The following is a 24,274-nucleotide window of genomic DNA, read 5'->3' as shown; positions in this document are numbered from 1 at the left end:
CTCCTTGAGCGTGGAGCTCCCCTACACGGGTCAGGAGGCCCTGGGTTTGAACCCTGGACTTCCTATATGGTAGGCGGACGCTCTATCAGTTGAGCCACATCTGCTTCCCCCAAACTACCTTTTAGCACTGTGCATTCTACACGAATGACAGCTCTGAATTGGTTTAGTGTTGATGATATTGAAGATAAACTGAATGCAAAGTTTAGAGGTAATTTCACCCCGTTAATATAGGTCAACAAATAGTTTGATATTTTTTCATTTTTATTAACGTTAATCAAGATATTCCACAAGTAAAGAAAAAAGAGCAACACAGCTGCTTGAACAGAGTACAAGTTGAATTATTGCAAATTATTTTAGGAATCAGACTTAAAACACTTTCCATAAGACAGGCATCAAATAAGATAAATAGATGTATGTTTTATTCTATGTCACCAAGGGGAAAATTCCCTGAAATGTTCTTCCATATAAAAATTCAGGAAGGAGAACTGATCAAAGTCAAATTAGTAATCTAATATATACTGCTCATTAAAATATTCAGCGGCTTAGGAAATATTAAAATATAACAATACAAGAAATAGCACCTTTTAAAATCTGGGTATTTAAAATAAAAGTTTGCAAAAATATTCTGAATTACAAATTTCTACGTGAAAAATCTGAAAAGCAGGTGGTAACAAAAAACAAGTGATTTTGAAAAATATGGTATTAATATGTTGACTGGAAATGTAAACAATACAGACAATTTAAAGCCAAAATTAAACCCATATATCTATGCTAGGTAAAAAGTTTATTTTCTTTTGAAGTCACTTAATATTCTCTCAGAACTCAGTCAGTAAACCAGCATATCTTAATACAGGTAGACATTTTTTAAAGGACCTACTTATGAATTAAAGCATCTTCAGTGTATCTTTCTATTTAACACGTGGGCTGGAGATTTATCACAGGGCCTTTTGCTATGCAACGGAATTCGAATGGAATGAGTCTGCTTCAGCCCATACCCCAGAACTTCAGTGGCCTCAGCTCCACGGGAAGTGTGCAATGGGCGAGGAGGCTGTGATGGAGACCACCTTCTCCTTCGAGGGTCCCAGTACAGCACTGAGCAGACCCCAGGGCCGTTTCCACAAGCAGGGGCAAGTACACACCATAAGGCTTGCGACCCCCTCAGAGCCCTTCCTGTAGAAAAGGCAGTCCTCCTCGCGCGGTTAGTGCAAGTACAAATACATTTGCTTAGTGGTGTGAGTAATTTCAACAGCCTAGGCTTATTTTCAAAGAATGCTTTCCAATTTAACATCTATTCGAATATTTTTGCTTCTCTTATGCTGCTACTTAATCAATATCTGAAGTTTTGCCATAGCAGATTATGTCCATGCTTCCAAAAATGTTTACTAATCATAAATGCTGCCCTACGACCTGAAAAAATAGACCCTGAGTTTGAGATATATAACGGTTTTTTAATGAGTAATTGTAATTTTGATTTGTCTTCATGTATAAAGAGCACATAAATATCACTGGAAAATACCGTAAGGTTAAATCATTAAACTGTTTCGTAAATATTGATTTTAAAAGTTTGGAGCAGAGGTTGCAAAAAATTTAGAAAAATTAGCAGAAGAACTTTGGCAGGTTATACAACCAATTACTTTCTTCATGATCACCACCTCCTGTGGACATGGATCTGGCACGTGTGAAGACAAACACTGCAAACGCACACGTCTCAAGGTACATTTCAAGAAACGGTACTATCCACGACGCTTCGTGACGTTGTTTATTCTTGTAACCAGAACTGGACTCACGGGATCCTGGCTCTTCTGGAAAAGCACCTTGTTTGCAGGTCCTTCTACTCGTCCTTTTCTACAATCACCTCTCCGTGCAGCACCTTTCTTCTTTGACGTAACATATGAAAATAGAGCTGTGGAAACACTTAATTGGAAAAAGAAAAACAGAAGAAAACTAAGCTCTTGCTGTGGATTACTTATGCCTGAAGCTGCTTCACCCTGGAGCGGGCAGGCTGGAGGAGTCCACTCCACACCACCGACGCCCTGGCTCGGCACAAATGCTGAGGCCCAAACGCTCCGATGCCAGGAACTGCTTTGTTGGCTTTTTAAAAAGCAAGCTCAGATGCCTTCACCATGAACCCCAGGCTGTGGCCAGGGAGGCCTCCCTGCGGGCCCCCCCTGCCCCCCACGGGGTCTGTGCACACATATGGGGTGCCCCGCCCCGTCCGCCCCCCACGGGGTCTGTGCACACGTGGGGTGCCCCACCCCACCTGCCCCCCACGGGGTCTGTGCACATGAATGGGGTGCCCCACCCCCGTCCGCCCCCCACGGGGTCTGTGCACACATGTGGGGTGCCCCGCCCCGCCCGCCCCCCACGGGGTCTGTGCACACGAGAGGGGTGCCCCACCCCCGCCCGCCCCCCACTGGGTCTGTGCAAACATGGGGTGCCCTGCCCACAGGGAGGAGCCCCGTCAGGCCCCCCCAAGTCCTGGCCACGTGCTGGGGTGCCCCGGTGGACCTGGGGCCTGGCTGTGGTTTAGGAGGGGGGCCGTGCCCGGGGGCCGTGCGTGTGGGGTACTAGAAAAGCCCAGGCCAGCCTAAGTACAGAGGCCCTGAACTGGACTTTCAAAACCGAGGGCTGGGGAACGCCAGGTGCCTGCATGCCCCCAACACGGCCAAGGTTAACACCCGAAACTGCTGGACTTGGTCAGACCCGCCGCAGGGAGGGCCCCTGCCAGGTCTACCCGTTCACGGTCACTCAAAACAGCCCCTCCCTCGCGGGCAGCCCTCCGCCCCATTCGATACCCAGGAGGAAAGCCTGGGAATGACCCCTGCTCCGGCTCTTACCCCAGCACTCGGTCCACCCTAGACCGGCCCCTGCTCTGGCTCTTACCCAGCCCCGTGGTCTCTGGTGAGGACGATGATGATGACCTTGTACCCGCCCTGGTCTGGCACCCCCCACTAGCTCACCCCTTCATGGTGTCAGTGAAGGAGCCTGCGTCCAGCTCCACCCCAGTTACCCAACCTCCTTGCTGATTAGACTAGTTTATTACAGATTCTTCCCAAACGCTTCCATATATTAAGCCAAAGGACTACAAACACTTACGTGGGATGTAGGACGCCATGGTGATCAGCAGGAAATAGTAGTAGTCGAAAGACACGTTGTATTTGTTGGGCAGCCTGACGGAGAACATTCCTGTTTTCTTCACGTACGGCAAGGCAGCGTATATTGTAAGAAGTTCACCAACAACCCCAACAGGATATAAGATGATAAAAAAATTATATCTGGGGAAAGAAAAACCTCAGAGGATTATCTTTCAGTAAGAATTACTGGGGTTTATGTCATCGTTCTTTTGCTACTACTCTACACGGACTTTAAAAACCCCTTTTCTATACCTATTACAAGAACTTCACAGAAGTTGATTTTTTTCTACTTTAATCATTCATTTATTAACTTATCTTTTCTTATAGCAGTTTCCATTTTAAATGGGATCTTAACAAAATATAGTCAGCTTACTTTACAGTATTATGATACTTTTATACACTTAAAAACTGCAGATATAGGGGTTGTTTGGTTTGATTTTTTTATGTATTGCAAAGGTAACTTCTTTGGCATATGGACTCATACCTGATAGATTTTTCCTGACACTGGCCATTTACTGATCAAATGCTGTGCTTATAAACGACCAGCTTTGATCCTAATTTTATAACTAACCCTTCAAATTACCACTAGTTCTTATTAACAGCCATTTGGAGTCCTGTGGTTGCTAATTAGAAGGTCATGGCTTCCTGCAGCAGCTGACGACGCCCTAATGAGCGTATTGCCTAAATCTATGGCATAACAAAGTAAGGAGGGCAAATTATTTGCTGAATTCCCACATTAAAGGAAAAGTTAGTTTGCTTAAAATAGAGCTGAGAAAGTTATATTCAAAATGCAAAGGCAAGATTTGTTCACTGTCTCGCGGCAAGCTTTCTAATGGGGATGCCAGGTACCGTCTGTGCCCCCCACCACGGGACACGCAGCGGGGGAGCCCCAAGGCCAAGGGACACGGCATTGCTCCTTTAAGGAAAAGGGTTTTGCTGAGAATCAGTCACCAGAGAACAGTACAAAAACAAAATAAACAAAAAAAAACTGAAGGTGGGCTTAAGTTTAGAAAAATTAATGGGAAAAAAGAATCAAATTAACCTGTATTTATTTAATCATTTTGTTGGCAGTATGAAATATTTGCAAAGAAAAGCAAATCAGTATCACAGGAGCTTGGCGACAACTTATGACTCTGTGCCAAGATATATTAATAGTAGGAAAGCAACTGGGATGGGGGCAGGACTCTGCTAAACTAGATGAACTGGTGAAGAAAGAATGACCCTGGTGTTACGTGCTTGCCCCCTTGCCAGGGATAGACCCCTCATTTTCCTAAGAATCTTATGAAAGTTCTGTACATAACTTAAATCAGTCTTTTCTTACTCGATTTTTAAAATCATATAACTGAACCCTGCATATTCCCTTCTCAAATAAAATACCCAAACTGATTAAGGGTCTTGTTTTTTTACTTTATGTGGGTCTCATTGGGAGAAAACCCCACAATTTAACCCCCATTAAAATCTAATTTAAAGGCGATGAATATTTTTAATGAAATGGGAAAAAATTATATCACTTATTTGACTTTATTTGCACTTTAAAAAGATTTCAAGCCACTGGCCATCTCTATGGGAGACTTAAGTGCTCACGAACTAAATTCAGGTAAAGGTAGTCTCCCGTGGGCACTCCGGGCTGTCCCCTAGATTTTTTAGATGGAATATATTTTTGAAGTTAAAATGGAAATCAATATTAAAGCATAACTCAGTATACAATCACCTAAATTGAGGTCCAGTTTTCAGGAACACTTCTACTATATAAATAGAGTTGAGGTTCAAACCATTAAGGAGATTAAACTATTTATAAATGAGAAATCTTTCCTCAACTGAAGTTTTATTTTAGAAAAGTAGCTTCAACATTTAAACCTAACCACAAATGTTAATATAATTTTAGTCTATTTATAGGGTTGGCAAATATATGTAGCAGTTGGGATCATCAAGATTTTTACACAAAACCTATTAACGTTTATGACTGACTCAGAGGAGTATTTTACATTTCAAAGCGCATTTCAAAGCTGAAAGATCTGGTAACACCTTCTTTCACAAGAAGTCGATTGGCAGACATTTTCCAAACCACAAACTCAAGCATGCACTGGCAGGCTTTCAGCTTTTCCAGAAATTCAAGACATGCGGATGCTTCCACAGGCAGGCGCCGGAAGCGTCAAAGGCCAGTGGGTATGGCGCGTCCCGTCGTCTTCTCCAGGCAGGCGTGGCGAGCGCGGCAAACCCAAGGCGGTGGGGCACGAATTATGTTTTAGAGGCTCCAATGCCCAGAAAGCCACGGTCGCCCCAACGACCCTGAAGTGCCTTCTGGAGCCTTTAAAAGGCCCCCTCCCCAAGAGGGAGTGTCTGTGCACAACGAGGAGAAAACCACGCAGGAACAAGCAAACGGCAGTGCAGCCTGCTTGGGACAAGCACTGGAGCCCAAACTGACTTTTTGAAGCGCTTTATAGGTCAGAAGGTAAGCCAGAAACGCCTAAAGCGGGCGAGAGAGCAGGCAAGAGCCTGGAGCAGTCGTTACAGTCGGCAACGACTAGCCTTGTGATGCAGGATAACTAGGTTCAATGTTGTTTTCCTCTTTTTGATTTGTTTACATATTCTAGTTGACTATATTGGAGCATGTATAATACACAATAAAAAAGGAGTAATGCTTTTTTCTAACATCAGACCTCGAATATGTGAGACTCCAGCCCGAGACTGACACTAGGGAAAGACCATCCTCAAACAAGCTAAGGATGGTTTACCCCATATATCTGAGTCCTGAAAATAACAGATATATAGGCACAGCAAACACAATGGGAACCCCGACTCCAGCAGCAAGGACCTGCGCTGTGGGCCTGTGGGAGCTGGCGCAGGCGTCCCGCCACAGCCCAGGTCGAGAAGGCTCACGGCTGGCTCTCCCGCTTCCCCTAGCCCGAGCGTCTGGAGGGCTCTCCCCAAACCTCTTCGCCCCGGGGAGGGGACGGGCTGGGCCGCCCCACGTCTGCTCTGCTTGCTTTAGGCTTTGAACAGTCACCTCCGTCATTTCAAAAATTTTAAGAATGAAAAGAAAAGGACACGTTTGGCCCCGAAATGTGGGCACCCACCCTGTCCCTGGCGGCCACCTGACCTGCTGCACTGTCCAGCTCGACTGCTCCGTCCACACCCGCCCGGCACAGCACGGCTTGCTGTCACTGTCAGCTCTACTCTAGCCACAGTAGAGAGGACGGCGGCCGCGTCTCCACTGGGAGCGACGTGCCTCAAAAGGGCATCACTTGGTAGAACTTCAGTTACTCAAAGAATTCACACAGTTGGAGTAAAAAAAACAACAGGCATCTTTTGCTTTAAAAAACGTTGCCTTAGCAAATTCACAGGAACAGAAGGTAGAGGACTCGAGGTGGGGTGATGGGCGTGGAGTGGCGGCTCCTGCCCAAGGGGGAGCATTTCAGCCTGGGAGGACGGGAAGGGCTGGCCCTGGACGGTGGTGACGGTGGCACGAGATTGTAAATGGATTTAATATCCCTGAATTATACACATGAAATGGTTATTATGAGAAATTCTGCGTTGTGTATATGTTCCCACAATAAAGCTTTTTAAAAAAAATGTTGCTTTACGATATAAGTCCTTGAAACGTAAAAGTGCCCACATTCCAAATAATACAATTTCAAATAAAGTCTGATGACTTTAAAAAATTAAAGTCTGTTTCTACTACTTAGTGCAAAAAAATTGATGCTGCATATATATGATACTGAAAATTGAGGACAGACTGAATATTAAAATGTAAATCCATCTGATAAAATGACATATTTTTGGCACATTTCATGTAAATCCAAAAAATGGCTATCATGCTTTCCAAGGAGAAAGAAGGCGCATTCAGAGGTTATTTACAGACAGTGATATACCTTGCCTTGCTCTGATGCCACTCAAAACACACATTAATAGGATTCATCTCGATGTTAAAGAAGCGGTTAGAACCTGGCATCCACGGGCAGCAGCCTGGCACAGGCGAAAGCGCAGGTTTCCGTGCCCCGGGGCTGGCTGGCATGCGGCGTCAGCAAGGTCAGGGCTGCGGGAAGCCGTGCAGCGGGCATCGCCACCTGGCCCACTTAATGAAGTACGGCAAGTGGTCAAGAAGGCTGAAGGTGTAGAAGGAGTAGCGCGTGATCTCTGTCACCGTCCACGCGGCCAGGAAGAGCACCACGCTCTCCTCGTTCTGGATCTGCAGGGTGACAGAGAGACCTCGCTGACCGCCTCGAACGCGCTTTCCAGGGAAGACACTTTCGCGCTCGCTATCTGGCTTCCATCGTAACAGAACACGCAGGGTGAGAAAATGTAACACAACCTGGACCATGCGGCGCAGCGCTGTGCACCTGAATCGCCCTCCCTAGAGAGCGGCCAGGCGCCGGCTCTCTCTCCCTCGCCTCCAGCCCCCCCGCCTCCCATCGCCTTTCAGACCGCATGGGCTCTGCGGAGTGGGCTGGGAGCTGGCTGGAGCTGGCTGGGAGCGGGCTGGGAGCGGGCTGGGAGCTGGCTGGAGCTGGCTGGGAGCTGGCTGGGAGCGGGCTGGGAGCGGGCTGGGAGCTGGCTGGAGCTGGCTGGAGCTGGCTGGAGTGGGCTGGGAGCTGGCTGGGAGCTGGCTGGGAGCGGGCTGGAGTGGGCTGGGAGCTGGCTGGGAGCTGGCTGGAGCTGGCTGGGAGCTGGCTGGAGCGGGCTGGGAGCTGGCTGGGAGCTGGCGGGAGCGGGCTGGAGTGGGCTGGGAGCGGGCTGGGAGCTGGCTGGAGCGGGCTGGAGCGGGCTGGGAGCTGGCTGGAGCGGGCTGGGAGTTGGCTGGAGCGGGCTGAGAGCGGGCTGGGAGCTGGCTGGGAGCGGGCTGGGAGCTGGCTGGGAGCTGGCTGCTCTCCCCCCGCACTGTGCCGCTGCTCGAACTCATCTCTCGCCTGGAATACGGGATGGGAGCAGCGTCCGAACTGCTTCCTCCACTCTTGACTTGCCTCATGGATGCCAATGTCCTCTTAAAAACAAACCAAAGAAGCAAAGAAACAAACTGGAATCGGATATTCCTATGATTTCAAAGCTTCCTTGGGCCTCCACTGCTGGCGGATAAAAGGAAAAATCCTAACACTTGGCATGATATTCGAGGGTCTTCACAATCCTAGCCTGAAACCTCTCCAACTTCACCCACAATCACTCAGTCCCTCTCTCTTCGCCTTTCTCTCCCCACACCAAACTTGGTATCATTTCTGGAATAAGCTTGAACGTCTTGCCTTTATATGTGCTAGTCCCTATAATTGGAAGCATACTATTGTGACTTCCCCTATCAAGCCCTTTTGCATCCTTTAAAGTCCTCTGGAAAACTTATCCCAAAGCCCCTCTCACCCTGAGCAGAGTTATTTGCTCGCCTACTTTGTTCTCAGGGTACTTTGTGCATAGCATAACACTTGCCAGTTTGTGCTACAAGGCATCCAGCTAACTCTTTCATAAGGGTTGGGAACTTTTCAGTCATTGTTTCCTCAAATATTCTTTCTACACCTCTTCTCTTCTCCTTCTGGGGCACCAATAACACGTATGTTTGTGCATTTCATTTTGCATTGTAATTCAATTCCCTGAGATCCTGTTCCATTTTTCCCTTCTCATTTTGTTCTCCTGCCTTTTCCAGTTCGGATGTTCTGTCTTCAAAATCACTAATTCTGTCTTTGAGCAACTGAAATCTGCTCTTATGTGCTGCTAATGTACCTTTAATCTCATCCATCATGTCTTTCATGCCCATAAGGTCTGTTACTTTTCTTTGCAGGCTTTCAAATTATTCTTTATGCTCACCCAGAGTCTTCTTAATATGCTTTATTTCTTTAGTCATATTTTCTTTCAAATCTTTATACTCATTTAGGAGGCTGTGTGATTATCACTGATTGTCTTCAATCCTGTATCTCTTCAGGATATTTGGTTTGCTCCTTTGGCCAGGCCATCTCTTCCTGTTTCCTAGGCATTCTGCTGATGTCTAGGCATCTTAATATGTTGGTGAATTTACTCTTATGGCCAATTTCTCTCTCTTGCCTAATGTTTTTTCACAGTTCTTCTTTGATATTTGGTTTAACTTATTCTAAATCTATAAAATCACCCAGCTAAAGTTCAAACTCATGCCAGGGGGGAGGGGATGTGGCTCAAGTGGTTGAGCACCTGCTTCCTACACAGGAGGTCCTGGGTTTGGCCCCTTGTACCTCCTAAAAACAAACAAACAAACAAAAAAACCATCTCAGGGGAGCCAATGTGGCTCAGTGGTCGAGTGCCGGCTTCCCACATAGAAGGTCCAATGTTCAATCCCCAGCCCTGGAGCAAAACACCATGCCAGGGACTCACTAATGGGGCACAGATTTTCTCCCAAGGGTTGGAGTACAGAGAGATCCAAATTGTTTTTGTCCATGTAATTTCCAGACTGTCCAGCAGGTGGTGCTCACTGGCGTGCCTTTCCACGGAGGTGAATCTCTCCATTTTCCTGTGTTTTGGTCTGGCCAGAGCCAAGATTCCAAGCGGTCTCTGTCAGCCAAACTCACTGAAGAAAAGCCTGCTGACTCCCCCTCCCTTTCCCCTTAGAACAGCTGACAGGGAGGACGACGTCTGCTCTCCTCTTAGTCGGCTGCAGTGAGCCCGAGTTTTACCCCAGCTTAGTTTCTTGGGGGGGAGGGGGGAGCCCTTCCCAGCCACCACCGGGGCTCAGTAATGCACGTCTGTTGTTTCCGGTTCTTTGTCCCTGTGTCCCTCACACTCCTGGGAGCTGTGGAGCACTGCCCTGGTCTGCTGACCCCAAAGCAGGTCTCTGGATAGCTTTTGGCTCTTCCTCCCTTGTTTCTGTGAGAGCACTGTCTGCCTAATCTAGTGCCCTCTTCCTATAAGCTCCCCCTGGATAACTCTTGTTGCGGTGTATGGGTCCCTCGGGAAAGACTGCCTCCCCTCCCCAGGTCAGGCCAAGGACCCAGGTATGCTGCACTGCACGCTGGGCTTGTTTCGAAGACTTAGCACCAATATAATTAAATGGTAATTTAACTGCTTGCTGATTCTCTCTCCCCCGCTCCTCAAGGCTGGGGCCAGGTTTGTGTTGCCAACGGCCACATTGTCAGCAGCGTCTGGCCAGGAACGGGTGCACGAGCAGTGTCTGCTGAGTGAGTCCACATTTGCACGACCCGCCTGCCAGATCCCGAGAGCAGGGATTGACTTGTTCTTTTTTTTTTTTTTTAAGATTTATTTATTTATTTCTCTCTCCTTCCCCCACACCCCGGTTGTCTGTTCTCTGTGTCTATTTGCTGCATCTTCTTCTTTGTCCACTTCTGTTGTTGTCAGCGACATGGGAATCTGTGTTTCTTTTCGTTGCATCATCTTGCTGTGTCAGCTGTGTGGGTGGTGCCATTCCTGGGCAGGCTGCTCTTTCTTTTGTGCTGGGCGGCTCTCCTTACAGGGCGCACTCCTTGCGCGTGGGGCTCCCCTATGCGGGGACACCCGTGCGTGGCACGGCACTCCTTGCGCACATCAGCACTGCGCATGGGCCAGCTCCACATGGGTCAAGGAGGCCTGGGGTTTGAACCGCGGACCTGCCATGTGGTAGACGGACCCCCTTACCATTGGGCCACGACTTGTTCATTCTTGTGAACCCAGAACAAGCCAGGGGCAGGTGTGCAGAAGGCATTCAGCCCACGCTGGCTGAGGTCCTTAGAGACGGCGGGTGGTGCCAGGGACGGCTGCTGTCAAGGAAGATGTGTGCTGCCTAAGGCGGGGGTCCTCTGGGGACCCTGCCGTTGACCAGGACCAGTCACTCTGGGGCTCGGTAATTCTGCCCTCCTGGTGATGGGACCCCCGCCTGCATCTCTCCCCCCCAGACTTCGAACTCCTTGGGGCCCGGCCCAGCCAGGGCACCTGCCTCCTCTCTGCACCCGCTCTTCCTGATTCTGTCCACGCTGCACCCTGCTCCTAGGCCGGCCAGTCTACTGGCACTCAGGCTGGCCCTCGTGTGGCGAGAACTCCGAGCCCACGGACTGGCAGCCGGGGCCAGGGGTCGCGCGTGAGGGCAGCTGAGAGGGGGCTCGTGCTGGCGTGGCGGGGGGGCAGAGAGTCCGTCCCCGCCAGGAGGAAGCGGAAAGAGGCTGGGTGTCAGCCCCAAGCCGTCAGGAGACAGGGGAGGCACCTGAGGAGAGGGGAGGAGGCCAGGAGCCGCCCAGGGTCGGGGCAGGACCCCGGGGAGGGCCGTGTCCTGGGCGGAAGCGCCCGACGCCTCGCCGCCAGCAGCACGGGCCACCCGCCGAGCCCAGGCCTGTCCCTCGTGCTGCTAAAGCCACAGTCCAAGGAAGGACACCCAGCTCTGCCCTCACCTGCTCCGGGCCACAGAGCCACACGTAGGTGACGTCTGCTGCTACAGCACTCAACGCTAAATGGTGGAAAATCAACTGTTTCTACTACCTAAACTGTACAATCAGAAAATACACCTAACTTCAGTAGAAAAGAAAATGTCCTGTTAGCTATGTGACAGGATATGAACATTAATGTTTAAATGTATAAAATACCAACATTCGGTTTTGCTTGTGTTTTGAAGCCACTCTATTAAAGCTCTAAGCCAATGGACAGCCCCACTTAGACTCAAACCGAAATCTTTTTGCCCAGGGATCCTGCTTCCTGAAACACCCGAGGGCCAACATTTCAGACTCCTGGTAATAGAAAGCCTCCCAGCGGTTCCAACAGAGACGTGTCTGTGCCACTTACTGGCTTAATGCTGTGAGTGACGAGCCACACCATAAAGATTCTTGAGCTCACTTGGACCCCACTCACAAGCACAGAAGTAGGCACAATTCCTGAAAGAGAAAGACAAGTCAACTACTGCCCCAACGGCAAATTTTTTAAAAATTAAAATTAAAGCAAAACTCACCAATTAAGCAGTGAACTATCTGTAAGCAAACAAAAAAAAAATTACAAGTCAATAGCATAAAACATAAAATAAATCCCTGTTGACTTGGAATTAAATCAGTCCATAGGTGGTACAGAACCAAACTGGACGGATTTTGCCCAACAAATAGATTTTCAAACCAATATTACAACAACAGAAAAACAGCATGACGGAAAACTTACCTCAAGCAAGGCAAATGTTTGGAAAAACTTAAGTGTCTTCTGAATACTTTTATATAAACCTCTGTGTGTTCTTTTTTCCATATAAAAACGTACCATGGCAATGGCTAGAACCAACCACCTAGAGAAAACAAAAGTATTCTATGAAGTTCTATCAAAATTAATACGATTGGACTTCCTGGAAGGCCACAATTAACAGAGTTAACAACATATCTGTTTTATCATGCTCTTAGCTCATTATTCTATTTCATTTTTCAAAAGCCCACAGGAAAAAAATGAAGAATGTTATTTTTACGCTGGATCTTCAGTGGGATGAATGGAATATATTGGAGACCAACTGCATATGAACCTACAACAATGTCCACTATATTTTTGGTTTCAGTCAATAAACCAAGGGACTGTAGAAATTGGGTTTATGTACCAAAAATGAGATGATCGTAAAATATTTAATATTACATAAAGGTAACTTGAGATACAAAGCTGTCAAACACTATACGTGAATAAATATATACTTTATACAAATACATAATCACATATAGGTATCCAAAGCATAAATAGAAATCTTCACTAAGAAGCATTAATTTTTGCATCGTTATCACTAAATAAAAATGACTGCTGGGCCCAGAAGGGCTACATACAAGTCAGACATGAGCCTGTTTTCAAGGAGTTTGTTTTTAAAAAGAAAAACCACATATGCCATCGCTTTTCCATTTATATTTGTACATTCGATACAGATATTGTTGTGGGCTTTTCACCCGACAGGCCCTAAGGAGAGGTTATTTCTTCCATTTTCCCCAGCAATCCGAAAAGCCCCTTTACATTGTCAAAAGCTGCCTCCTCTTTAACTTCTTTTTAGCCTTTAATAATACACAGTGACCAGATGGGAACTTCCGCGAAGATGGAGAACCAGGAAGCCACGGGACTCTCTTCTCCAGAAGAATGGCTGGAGGACAGGCCGACGCAGCCTAGAAGAAGGTCCTCCAGGGCTTAGGGCAGCAGGTGAAGGCGGGACACGCCCAGAGAGCGGGACAAGGCGGGGAATCGCCACGCGCAGCCGGCACCCACCCACACTAAAGACACTTGAGGATCCTCAGGCCTCTGGGCCAGCTGCAGATGAGGGGGCTCCAGGGACCCACCACCCCAGGAAAGGGGAGAGAGACAGGCACAGCCTAAGGCCAACCCAGCTCCTGACCCCAGGTCTGGTCCCCTGTGTCCAGGAGCCCTTCCAGGTCAGGTGGGGCCACCATTGTTGGCCTTGGAGCCCAAAAGGGGCTAAAGATACACGACCTCCAATCTCCTCCTCTACTAGCGGGGATTGCCTGCTGAGGACCCAGAGGGGAGTGGAAATATTTCCAATCCCAGAAAAGGAGAGGGGTTCCAGAAAAGGCTGGAGAACCATCTCAGAGAAAGCTGGAATCACAAGGCTCCCAGCCTCCAGACGGGAAGCTCTAGGCTCCCACCAGGCACTGAACCGAGAGCTGCCAAAGAGCGTCGTCTGCTGGCAGACCACGGAGGTGCATGCGAGAAAATGAAAGACAAGGAAGAGACTCTTTCCAGCCTTTCCAGCTGCCTCCCCAAGGCCCTCGGAAGCTGGTCTGCAGCCCATTACTGGGTCCAGAGCCTAGTTTAGAGCAACCAGCAGGGACAAGCCTAACAATCCAGGTGAAGCTAAGGATCAAAGAGCAGTGGTAAGACACAGCCTCCTGTCACTAAATCCCTACAAAAGAGAAAGAAATTGAGCATCTGAGTAAAGTACATCCTAAACAGATGCCTAGATATCAGCAACATGGCCAAAGAAAAGGAATATATCAAAGCCCCAGAAGAGACAGGATTGGAGATAACTAATTAGCGATATATGCAAAAATTTTTTAAATCAAATGAATGACTTGAAAGATAACATGGCTAAAGAGATAAATGACATCAAGAAGACATTGAGGGAAGCAGACTTGGCTCAACAGAGCATCTGCCTACCACATGGGATGCTCACAGCTCAAAAAGAAAAAGACAGGAGAAAGGTCTGGAGGAGAGTATAGAAGAAAGAATAGCAGAAAGGATAACCAAAAGAGTAAAAAGACAGACAAAAAATAAGATACAATAAAAGAAAACCAAATAATTAAATGATGAAAGTAAATAATGCATTTACAGTAATACCACTGAATTTGAATGGATTAAACTTCCCAATACAAAGATACGTGCTAACAGAATATATAAGAAAAATATGAGCCATCATATGCTGCTTACAAGAACCTGACTTTAGACCCAGGGATACAAACTGGCTGAAAGTGAAAGGTTGGAAAAAGATACTCCATGCAAATAGTAATCAAAAAAGAGCAGGAGTGGCTATACTAATATCAGATAAAACAGACTTTAATGAAAAAAGTTATGAGATACAAAAGACCATTATATATTAATAAAAGGGACAATCCACCAGGAAGATATAATAATCATAAATATCTATGTACCTAACCAGGGTGGCCCAAAATACACGAGACAAACTATGGCAAAACTGAAGGGAGAAAGAGACATCTCTACAATAATTGCTGGAGACTTCAACACCTCACTCACATCATTAGGTAAAACAACTAGACAGAAGATCAACAAGGAAACAGAGAACTTGAATATAAGAGAGTTAGACCTAACAGACATATACAGAACACTGTACCCAAACTCAGCCGGTTGTACATTCTTCTCAGGTGCCCATGGATCTTTCTCCAGGACAGACCACAAGTTAGGGCACAATGCAGCTCTCAATTAATATAAAAAGATTGAAATTAAAGCACTTTTTCAGATCACAGTGGAATGAAACTGCAAATCAGTAACAGGAAGAAAGTAAATGTGCAAATGTGTGGAGGCTGAAAAACCATTCCTAAATGATCAGTGGGTCAAAGAAGAAATTACAAGTGAAATCAGTAAATATATTGAGACAAATGAAAACGAGAACACAACTTATCAAAACTTACGGGATACAGTGAATATCCTCTTGAGAGGGAAATTACAGCCCTAAAAACCTATATTAAAAAAAGAAGAGCTAAACTCAAAGACTTAACAACTAGAGAAACTGGAAAAGGAACAAGAAACCAAACCCAAAGCAAACAGAAGGAAAGAAATAGTAAAGATTAGAGCAGAAGTAAATGAAACTGGAAAAAAACAACAACAAAATCAACAAAATCAAAAGCTGGTTCTTTGAGAAGATCAATAAAATTGACAAACCCCTAGCTAGACTAACAAAGAAAAAAAGAAAGAAGATACAAATAATTGCAGTCAGAAATGAAAGGGGAGAAGTTATGACTGATGCCACAAAATTAAAAAGGATCATAGGAGGATATTATGAGAAAATGTATGCCAATAAACTAGACAACCTGGATGAAATGGACAAATTCCTAGAAACACACAAACGACCTACACTGACATTACAAGAAATACAAGAACTTAATAAGCCAATTTCATTTAGAGAGATTGAATCAGTCATCCAGAATCTCCCAGGAAAGAAAAGTCCAGGACCAGATGGCTTCACCAAGCACTTTGAAAAGAATTAACACCAATTCTGTTTAAACTCTTCCAAGAAATAAAGAGGATGTAAAATTACCCAACACACTTTATAAAGCCAACATCACCCTAATACCAAAGCCAGATAAAGATACTAGAAGAAAATTACAGACCAATCTCTCTAATGAACACAGATGCAAAAATTCTCAACAAAATACTTGCAAATTGAATCCAACAGCATATCAGAAGCCTTACACATCATGACCAAATGGGATTTATTCTTGGTATGCAAGGCTGGTTCAACGTAAGAAAATCAATCAATTAATACACTACATTAACAAACTGAAGGATAAAAGCCACGTGATAATCTCAAGGCAGAAAAGGCACTCAACAAATTCCAGCATCCATTTTTGATAAAAACACTTCAAAAAAATAGAAGGAAAATTCCTCAATCTGTAAAAGGCATAGACAAAAAACCCACAGCCAATGTCATACTCAATGGGGAAAGGTTGAAAGTTCTCCTTCTAAGATCCAGAACAAGAGAAAGTACAATTCTCCCTGTCTGCAGATGACATGATCCTGTATTTAGAGAATTCGAGTATGCATGACAAAGCTACTTCAGCTAACAAATGAGTTCAGCAAAGTGGCAGGATACAAGATCAACACACAAAAATCAGTAATGTTTTGTACACTAGTACTGAACAATCTGAGGCAGAAATCAGGGGGGAAATTCCATTTACAATAGCAAAAAAAAAAACAAAACTCAAATACCTAGGGATTAATTTAGCCAAAGAAGTACAGGACCTATATGAAGAAAACTACAAAACAATGCTAAAAGAAATATTTAAAAAACCTAAACAAATGGAAAGACATTCCGTGTCCACGGATTGGAAGAATATTGTGAAAAATGTCAATCTGACCCAAACTGATTTATAGTTTCAATGCGATACCAATTAAAATTTCAACAGCCAACTTCACAGAATTCTAAGGTAATTGCCAAATTCATTTGGAAGGCAAAGTGCACCAAAATAGTCAATAGCATTCTAAAAAAGAAGAGCAACTTGGGAGGAATTTCATTGCCTGACCTTGAAACATATTACAAAACTCTAGTGGTCCAAACAGCATGGTACTGGCATAAAGATAGATGCATCAATCTGTGGAACAGAATTGAGAATCCAGAAGTAAACCCTCACCTTTACAGTCAACTGGGTTTTTTTTTTTGTTTGTTTGTTTTTTTAAGATTTATTTATTTCTCTCCCCTTCCCCCCCACCCTGGTTGTCTGTTCTCTGTGTCTATTTGCTGCGTCTTTGTCCACTTCTGTTGTTGTCAGTGGCACGGGAATCTGTGTTTCTTTTTGTTGTGTCAGCTCTCCGTGTGTGCAGCGCCATTCCTGGGCAGGCTGAGCTTTCTTTGGCGCCGGGCGGCTCTCCTTACGGGGCGCATTCCTTGAGCGTGGGGCTCCCCTATGCAGGGGACACCCCTGAGTGGCAGGGCACTCCTTGCGCGCATCAGCTCTGAGCATGGGCCAGCTCCACACGGGTCAAGGAGGCCTAGGGTTTGAACCGCGGACCTCCCACGTGGTAGACGGACGCCCTAACCACTGGGCCAAGTCCGCTTCCCTCAACAGGTTTTTGATAACCCTGCCAAGTTCATGTTAATGGGACAAAACTGTCTCGTCAATAAATGGTATTGGGACAACTGGATACCATAACCAAAAGAATGAAAGAGTACCCCTCTCTCACTCCCTATACAAGAATCAACTCAAAATGGATCAAAGACCTAAATTTAAAAGCCAGGACCATAAAACTACTAGAAGATAATATAAGGAAACATCTTAAAGATCTTGTGGTAGGTGGTGGTTTCTTGGACCTTACACCCAAAGCACATGCAACAGAAGAAAAATATAGATAAATGGGACCTCCTCAAAATTAAACACTTTTGCACCTCCCAGGACTTTCTCAAAAGGTGAGAAGGCAGCCCACTCAATGGGAGAAAATACTTGGAAATCACAGGTCAGATAAGGGTTTAATATCCAGGATATATACAGATGTTGCAACTTGACAATAAAAAGATAAACGACCCAATTAAAAAATGCGCAAGGGTTGAATAGACATTTGTCCAAAGAAGAAATACAAATGGCAAAAAACACAAGGAAATGCTCGGCATCACTAATGATTAGGGAAATGCAAATCAAAACGACAATGAGATACCATTTCATACTTACCAGAATGGCCACTATTAAAAAGACAGAACTACAAGTGTTGGAGAGGATGTGGAAAGATAAAAACATTTCTTCACTGCTGGTGGGAATGGAGAATGGTACAGCCACTGTGGAGGACTGTTTGGCAGTTCCTAAAGAAGCTTAATTTAGACTTGTCACATGACCCTGCAATACCACTACTGGGTATATACCCAGAAGAACTGAGAGCAGTGACACAGACATCTGCACACCGACGTTCATAGTGCCATTCACAATTGCCAAAAGTTGGAAACAACCCAGGTGTCCATCAACAGATGAATGGATAGACAAACTGTGGTGTATTCATACAATGAAATATTATGTAGCTGTAAGAAGAAATGAAGTCGCAAAGCATATGACAACATGGATGAAACTGGAGGACTTTATGTTGAGCGAAGCAAGCCAGACACAAAAGGACAAATACTGTATGACTGTTACTATGAACCAAATATATTACACAACATATATGATTGAAAAAAATATATATGTATCCAGTACATTTAATTGAGAAATGTATGTTTTTATTCAACTGTGTTTTTTCTTTTTAAATTATTGTTTATATTTTCAACTGTTAAATGCACAAAATAAAGTTAAAAAAAAAATACATGGTGGTGACAAGTCTCTATCCAGGACTTATGGATCAGTTTCTCCAGTGTCCAGTTAGACGGATTTGCAAATAAATCCTTTTGCAGTTGTAACTTTTTCACTAGCACGCATCGAATGGGCAGGTGGCTTTAAAGGACGCCTGGTTGGACACAATGAGCAACCAGCAGGCAAGCCCTGCGACCCAACTCCCCCTGCACACGTCCAGCGTCTGGCGGAGCTCTGTGGGCGATGGCAAGTGTGTCCCACGCAAGGAGCACACGTGCAGGTGTGGCCTGATGCACAGGCACACTCAGCCCCAGGGACCTGCGGTCAGGAGAGAGGGACCCCCAGCCCACGACTGAGCTCAGCCTGCCCTGAAACCACGGTGCGGGCCGGCTCCGAGTGCCACGAGAGGAGCTGCGACAGTGCCTTGTGTACGTGAACTATGAGACATTTAAAAAGGTGTGGGTAGTGCGCTGTCCAAAAGTGTGCAGGGCACAGGTGGAGGTCAGTGGCTGAGCGCCTGCCTTGCATGCACAAGGTCCCAGGTTCAATTCCCAATTCCTCAAAAAAAACCAACAAAAACAACGTCTGGAGGCCACTGTGTCCAGGGAGAAAATCCTCACCCAGAGACTTGCAGCTGCTTGCCCTAGACCCTGACATAGGACCAAGGCCTCCTCACTGCTCCCCCACCACTCCTGGACCCCACGGGAGCACATACGCCTGAGCCAACCCCGAGTCCAGTGCAGGGCTGAGCTGTGGAGGAGTCTGAAATCCCCCAGGTCCAAGTCCCCATGCTGCTTCTAACAAGAAAACAACAAGCCTAAAAAGATGTTTTAGCTCACATTCTCCATAGGTATGTGTCCGTTTTTTAGGTGAATCCAAATCAAATTTTTACGAATGATAAACGTAAGAGGTAACTAACCTACCAAACAGTTCATCCGTGGACTCATTTAAAAGTCAAGGCTTCTGCATTTTTAAATATCATCATACAAAAATTCAGTCCATGCGTTAGAACATTGTTACAAATGTCACCTGTTTTCAAAGGTGGCAGTATTGTGCCAACCTAGTTTGGTATCACGATAATGTGGCAAACGCAATCTGTTCGAAATAAAAGAAATGAACAGGGGAGCCAGTGGCTCAGTGGCTGAGAGCCGGCTTCCCACATATGAGGTCCCAGGTTCAATCCCCCGCCAGTACCTCAAAAAAATCAAAATAAAAAGAACAGACCCAGAGGTCAGGAACAACAACGGACCATCTCTTCTAAGCTATCTGCTCTTCCACAAATGTGGCCAGGAACAACCCAGGCGGAGCTCGCGCCACGCCTGCCACCCAAGGATGACAGTCTCCCCAGACGCCCTTCGTCCATCAGTTCGGTACTTGTAATCAAGGAAACCAAAAAAACCAAAAGCAATTGGAATTTCTGTGATTAGGAATCCTTTCCTGGAAAGTTCTGTTTCCTTAAAATCACCAGGGCTATTTATTAAATGAACCCAAATGGATACACTCTGTCCCTGATAAAGCCGACTCTTGGGGAAAAATAAACATGCGCCCCCCATGTGGAAGCTGTCTTGCGTCCTTGCCTAATTCATTTCTTCATCCACTCATGCTCAGGTTTATTAATATTTACTGCGAAGCCAAATGCCGTGCTGGACGCTGGGGAGCTAGAACCAAGCGAGCTCTTCCTCAAGGAACCCTTCAGTACGTGGGGACAGAGCATGCCACAAGAGGTGCAGCTGGCCCCTGCTCAGCAGGCAGCCGCAGTTTATGACACTCAACATCTCAACATCGTACGTCTTTAAATTAAATTGTAGGATCATTCAAAACTACATTTTACGACTTTACCCTAATTTCAGTACCTGACAACCTAACATGGTTCAACATCTGTCCAAATGATCATTCCCAGCAAACGTGGAAATTCGAGTTTTCCCACGGCATCATAAAACCATCTCTGCCATCTTCACCAACCTTTTCGCAGCTACCCACTGCACTCAGCACACGCTACATCGAAATAAAAACCATAAGTCCATGCTATACTGTACATTATTTAATAAATATATCACAACTGCACCAACGCGTCCGCACGGGAAAGTTGTTTTTATTTTCAATTCAGGCTCAGGATCCCCTAGGTAAGTACCCCTGCTCTAAAATATGCAAGCATTCATTCAAGAACCATCCAGGGAGAGCTCACGCTCTAACGGGGACAATACCCAATCAACACACCGGCATCGCTGACTGCCATCAGCTGAGCTGCCTGGTGGGGCTGGGGCCAGGGCGCTCTGTACGAAAGGAGGCAGGGAAAGCCACTCGCCAGTGCGCGAGGCAAGGAGGACAAATACAGGTGTTTTCTACATTCATGATGTTTTATTGTTTTGCAGACTATTTAAAAATTAATCAGCACTCCAAAGTTCTGCTAAATGAACAAAACGAACCCTGGCAACCCTGGGCCCCCACCCAGGGTTTTTGCCCCAATTTCCCGGGCTCGACTTCCCCACCTGAGTGACCCGGATCCGCCCACACCTACTCAGGCAAGGCTCTGGGGCCCCTCAGGCCGGTCTCCTCCAAGTTCACTTGAAATCCCGCTCCTTCACATCTCAACCCCTCTAAAAAGCCTCTAAACAGTTACATGGATTATTTCAAGTAAGTTCCCCCTGCCCTTATAAACAGATGAAAAGACAAGGTCCCTTTTCAATTCCGACTGGCAAGGTCAGGCTCCTGGGGAGGGGAGGAAGGCTCAGAACCAAGAGCCAGCCTTGCCAGGGCTGCCTGGGAGGGAAGAAACCTGCTTCTCCAAACCTGGTCGGAAGAAAGTTCCAGGAGCAGCAGCTGGGAAAGGCGGGCGGGCTGGCAAGGCCCAGGCGAAGGCCCAGGCCCAGGCGACGGCCGCACCGAGGGCTGCCAGCAGAGCTGGCGCGCTGGATTTTCACGTTCCAGACGTAACCTGGCCTTGGGGACGGGGAGTGGAAGGAGAGGGCAGGCGCTCAGTGAGCGCACCCCCAGGACCGACCCCCAGGCCCAGGGCGCGGCGGGAACCGCAGCAGAAGGCCCCACGGCCGGCCACGCGCGCTGGCCACGCGGCTGCGCCCTCCTCGCCGGGCGGAGCAGCCCGCTCCCCCGCAGGCCGGGGCTCTCGGGGCCTCCTGGGGCCTGTCCGCTCGCCACGGCCCCTCCTCGCAGGGCTGGGACGGCTGGAGCCGAGGGCGCAGCACAGGGGCAAACCCCCAGTGGGCCGGACCTCCGCGGACCGCACAGGCCGGGAGCCGCCGCAGGCTCGGTCCTGCCCACCCGCCCGGGGGGCCTTCTAGGGGCCCCGGAGAGAGTAAGCCCGGACCTGCCCCCGACTTTGTGCAGGTTAACACTACTTTAAAACAAGAAGGGAAAGAACTTTTAAAAAACAAGGCGACTAGGACGCGGAGCGGCACCTTCCCAGGGCTCGTTGGCAGGCCTGTGCAGGGCGACAGTCCCCGTGTGACCCCAGCGGGCGAGTCATACCGCAGGGGAAAAAAATTGGGGATCGGTCCCAGGCCACGGGGACGAAGGCGCTGGCCGCGAGGGCCCTGCGGCGACAAGGCAGGGTTTTCAAAGCTCGTCCCGGAGGGAGACGCCCGCGGCGCACGGAGACCCACGAAAAAACAAACCGGCTGCGGGGACGCGGGCCCCAGGAAGGAGCCGGTCCCCACGCGCGGCGGGGCAGAGCGCCGGCGGCCCCGCATTCCGGCCCGGGCCGTACTTACCCGCGCCGCGCGCGCACCGTATTAGGCAATGCCCGCGCCGCCCGCCCCCGGCCCAGGCGCCCACCCCGGCCCGAGCCCAGCGCAGGCGCCCGCCCTCGCACCCTCTCCAGGCGCCCAGCCTCGGCGCCTCCCGCGCCCACCAAACGCGCCCGCCCGCGGGCCGGTGCGGGGCAGCACGGCAGGGAGGCCGGGGCTGCCGGGGCCGGCGCGCACGTACCCCGCGGTCATGGCGACGTTGTAGAGCGTGAGCCACACGCTGGCCGCCAAGCCCCGGCGCCGCCGCCGGCCCGCCGCCTCCCGCTCCTCGCCCGCCTCCGCGGCGCCGCCCGGGCCGCCGTCCTCCTCGCGGGCCGCCATGGCCACCGCGCCGGGCACGGGCGGGAGGGCACCCGGGCCAGCGCGCGCAGCTCCGCCGCAGGCCGCCGACTGCCGGCACCTGGCGCGCCCCGCCAGCTGCCCGCCCCCGGCCCGCCCCCGGCCCGCCCCGGCCCTCGCCCCCCCCCCCCCCGACCCGCCCCGGCCTCCGCCCCCCGACCCGCCCCGGCGCGCCCCCGGCCTCCGCCCCCGGCGCGCCTCCGACCCCCTCCCCCGGTCGCGGGGGCGCTCCCAGCCAGTCCCCGTGCGTCCTCGGCTGCGCTCCCCTCCGGGCCCCTCCCGCCCGCCCCCAGCCCTCGGGGCGCAGGTCAGCCCCCGTGACGCCCCGCGCCCGGGCGAGGCAGGTGCGGCGGGGCGCACGCCGGGGTCGGGGGCGCGGGCGGGCGCGGGGCGCAGGGAGCCCTCCGCCCAGCCAGAAGGCCGCGCGCGGGGCAGGGCGCCGAGGCCCGGGGAGGGCGCGCCCCCCTGCCCGCCCCCCCAGGCCCACGCCGCTCCCCCCGCCTCGTGTCACTCGGGCAGCCTGCGCTCGCGGCGCCGCGGTTTCGCACCCGTGAGTGCGGTACCGCTCACAGCGTCGCTGTAGGGCAGCGTGAGGTTGCGGGAAGTCGTCCTGAAGTCCTGCGGGCCGAGGCGGCCCACACCCGCGCCTTCGCCCTGTCCGGAGGCGCGAACCCGCGGCCGGCGGGAGGCCTCTGCGGCGCGGGCGGCGCGGGCGGCTTGGAGCCTGCGCGGGCCACGGGCGGGAGGCGCGCGCCCCGGAGCGCCCCGGGGTACCCGGGCAGCCCCACGCGCGGCGGCGGGTTGGAGAACGCCCCGAAGGGGAGAGAACGGGACCAGGTCCACGCGGACCGCTCCGGCGCTGGGCGCTGAGGCCTGCCCTGGGAACTTGGAATTCCCCGATCAAGACTCCCCGAGGAAAAAGGCGAGGAAGCAGGGCTGGGGCTGGGGGCCGCGTCACGCCTGGGGAAGAAACAGTAGCTGAAAATTGTTCGAAATTGATGAAAACTATAATAAACTTTATATACAGATGACTACTTTGTATAATGAGAAAATACTAAGGACTCCACAAAAAAGCTACTAGAACTAATGAGTGTGATTCACAAGGTCTCAAGATACAAGGTCAAGGAGCAGGTATAGCTCAGAGGTTGAGCACCTGCCTCCTAGGTATGAGGTCCTGGGTTCAATCTCTGGTACCTCCTAAAAAATAAAAAATAAAAATTAAAAAAGATACAAGGTCATTCCTTGTTCTTCATACTAGCAAAGAAACAACTGGAGACTGAAGTTGGAAAGGAAGCCACGCGGTGGTTATCAGCCTCCCAAATAAACGAAATGTATGCAGATACCTTTAACAAAGCACGCGCAAGACCTGGGCACTGGAAACGAATGTCGCAGTGAGACGAATGGAAGGAGCCGAGACTGAAGAGCTGTTCCGTGTTCGTGAGTGGACGGGTCAGGTGCGGGCCCAGCAGAGCCCCAGAAGAATTTTTTTTTTTCCAATTTGACAAGCTAACTCTAAAATGTATACAAAAATGCTTAGGCAGAACAAAACTTTATCACATACGTAATTGATTGTTGGATTGAAGAAGCTACAGTTTTCTAGAGTACGGGAAGCGTAAGGAGAGTAGGCAACAAATCACGATTCTGAAGA

The 24,274-nt window shown here is 48.8% G+C and overlaps 1 protein-coding gene across 1 annotated transcript; it reads right to left on the bottom strand.

The window, feature by feature from the left end:
• Positions 1 to 243: 243 nt before the first annotated feature.
• HACD1 (3-hydroxyacyl-CoA dehydratase 1) lies at positions 244 to 22,637 on the bottom strand. The gene is made up of 7 exons (XM_058297905.2): positions 22,469 to 22,637; positions 12,210 to 12,327; positions 12,010 to 12,028; positions 11,847 to 11,935; positions 7,202 to 7,323; positions 3,097 to 3,275; positions 244 to 1,914 (listed from the first exon to the last, which is right to left on the bottom strand). The coding sequence occupies exons 1-7, from the start codon at positions 22,606 to 22,608 to the stop codon at positions 1,832 to 1,834; spliced, it is 750 nt and encodes a 249-aa protein (XP_058153888.1). The 5' UTR covers positions 22,609 to 22,637; the 3' UTR covers positions 244 to 1,831.
• Positions 22,638 to 24,274: the final 1,637 nt, after the last annotated feature.

The sequence above is a fragment of the Dasypus novemcinctus genome, chromosome 5 (genome assembly GCF_030445035.2).
Source record: "Dasypus novemcinctus isolate mDasNov1 chromosome 5, mDasNov1.1.hap2, whole genome shotgun sequence".
In the NCBI taxonomy this organism is placed as follows: Eukaryota; Metazoa; Chordata; class Mammalia; order Cingulata; family Dasypodidae; genus Dasypus; species Dasypus novemcinctus.
Note: the sequence above shows the minus strand (reverse complement) of the source record. Positions and strands in the feature narration are given on the sequence as shown.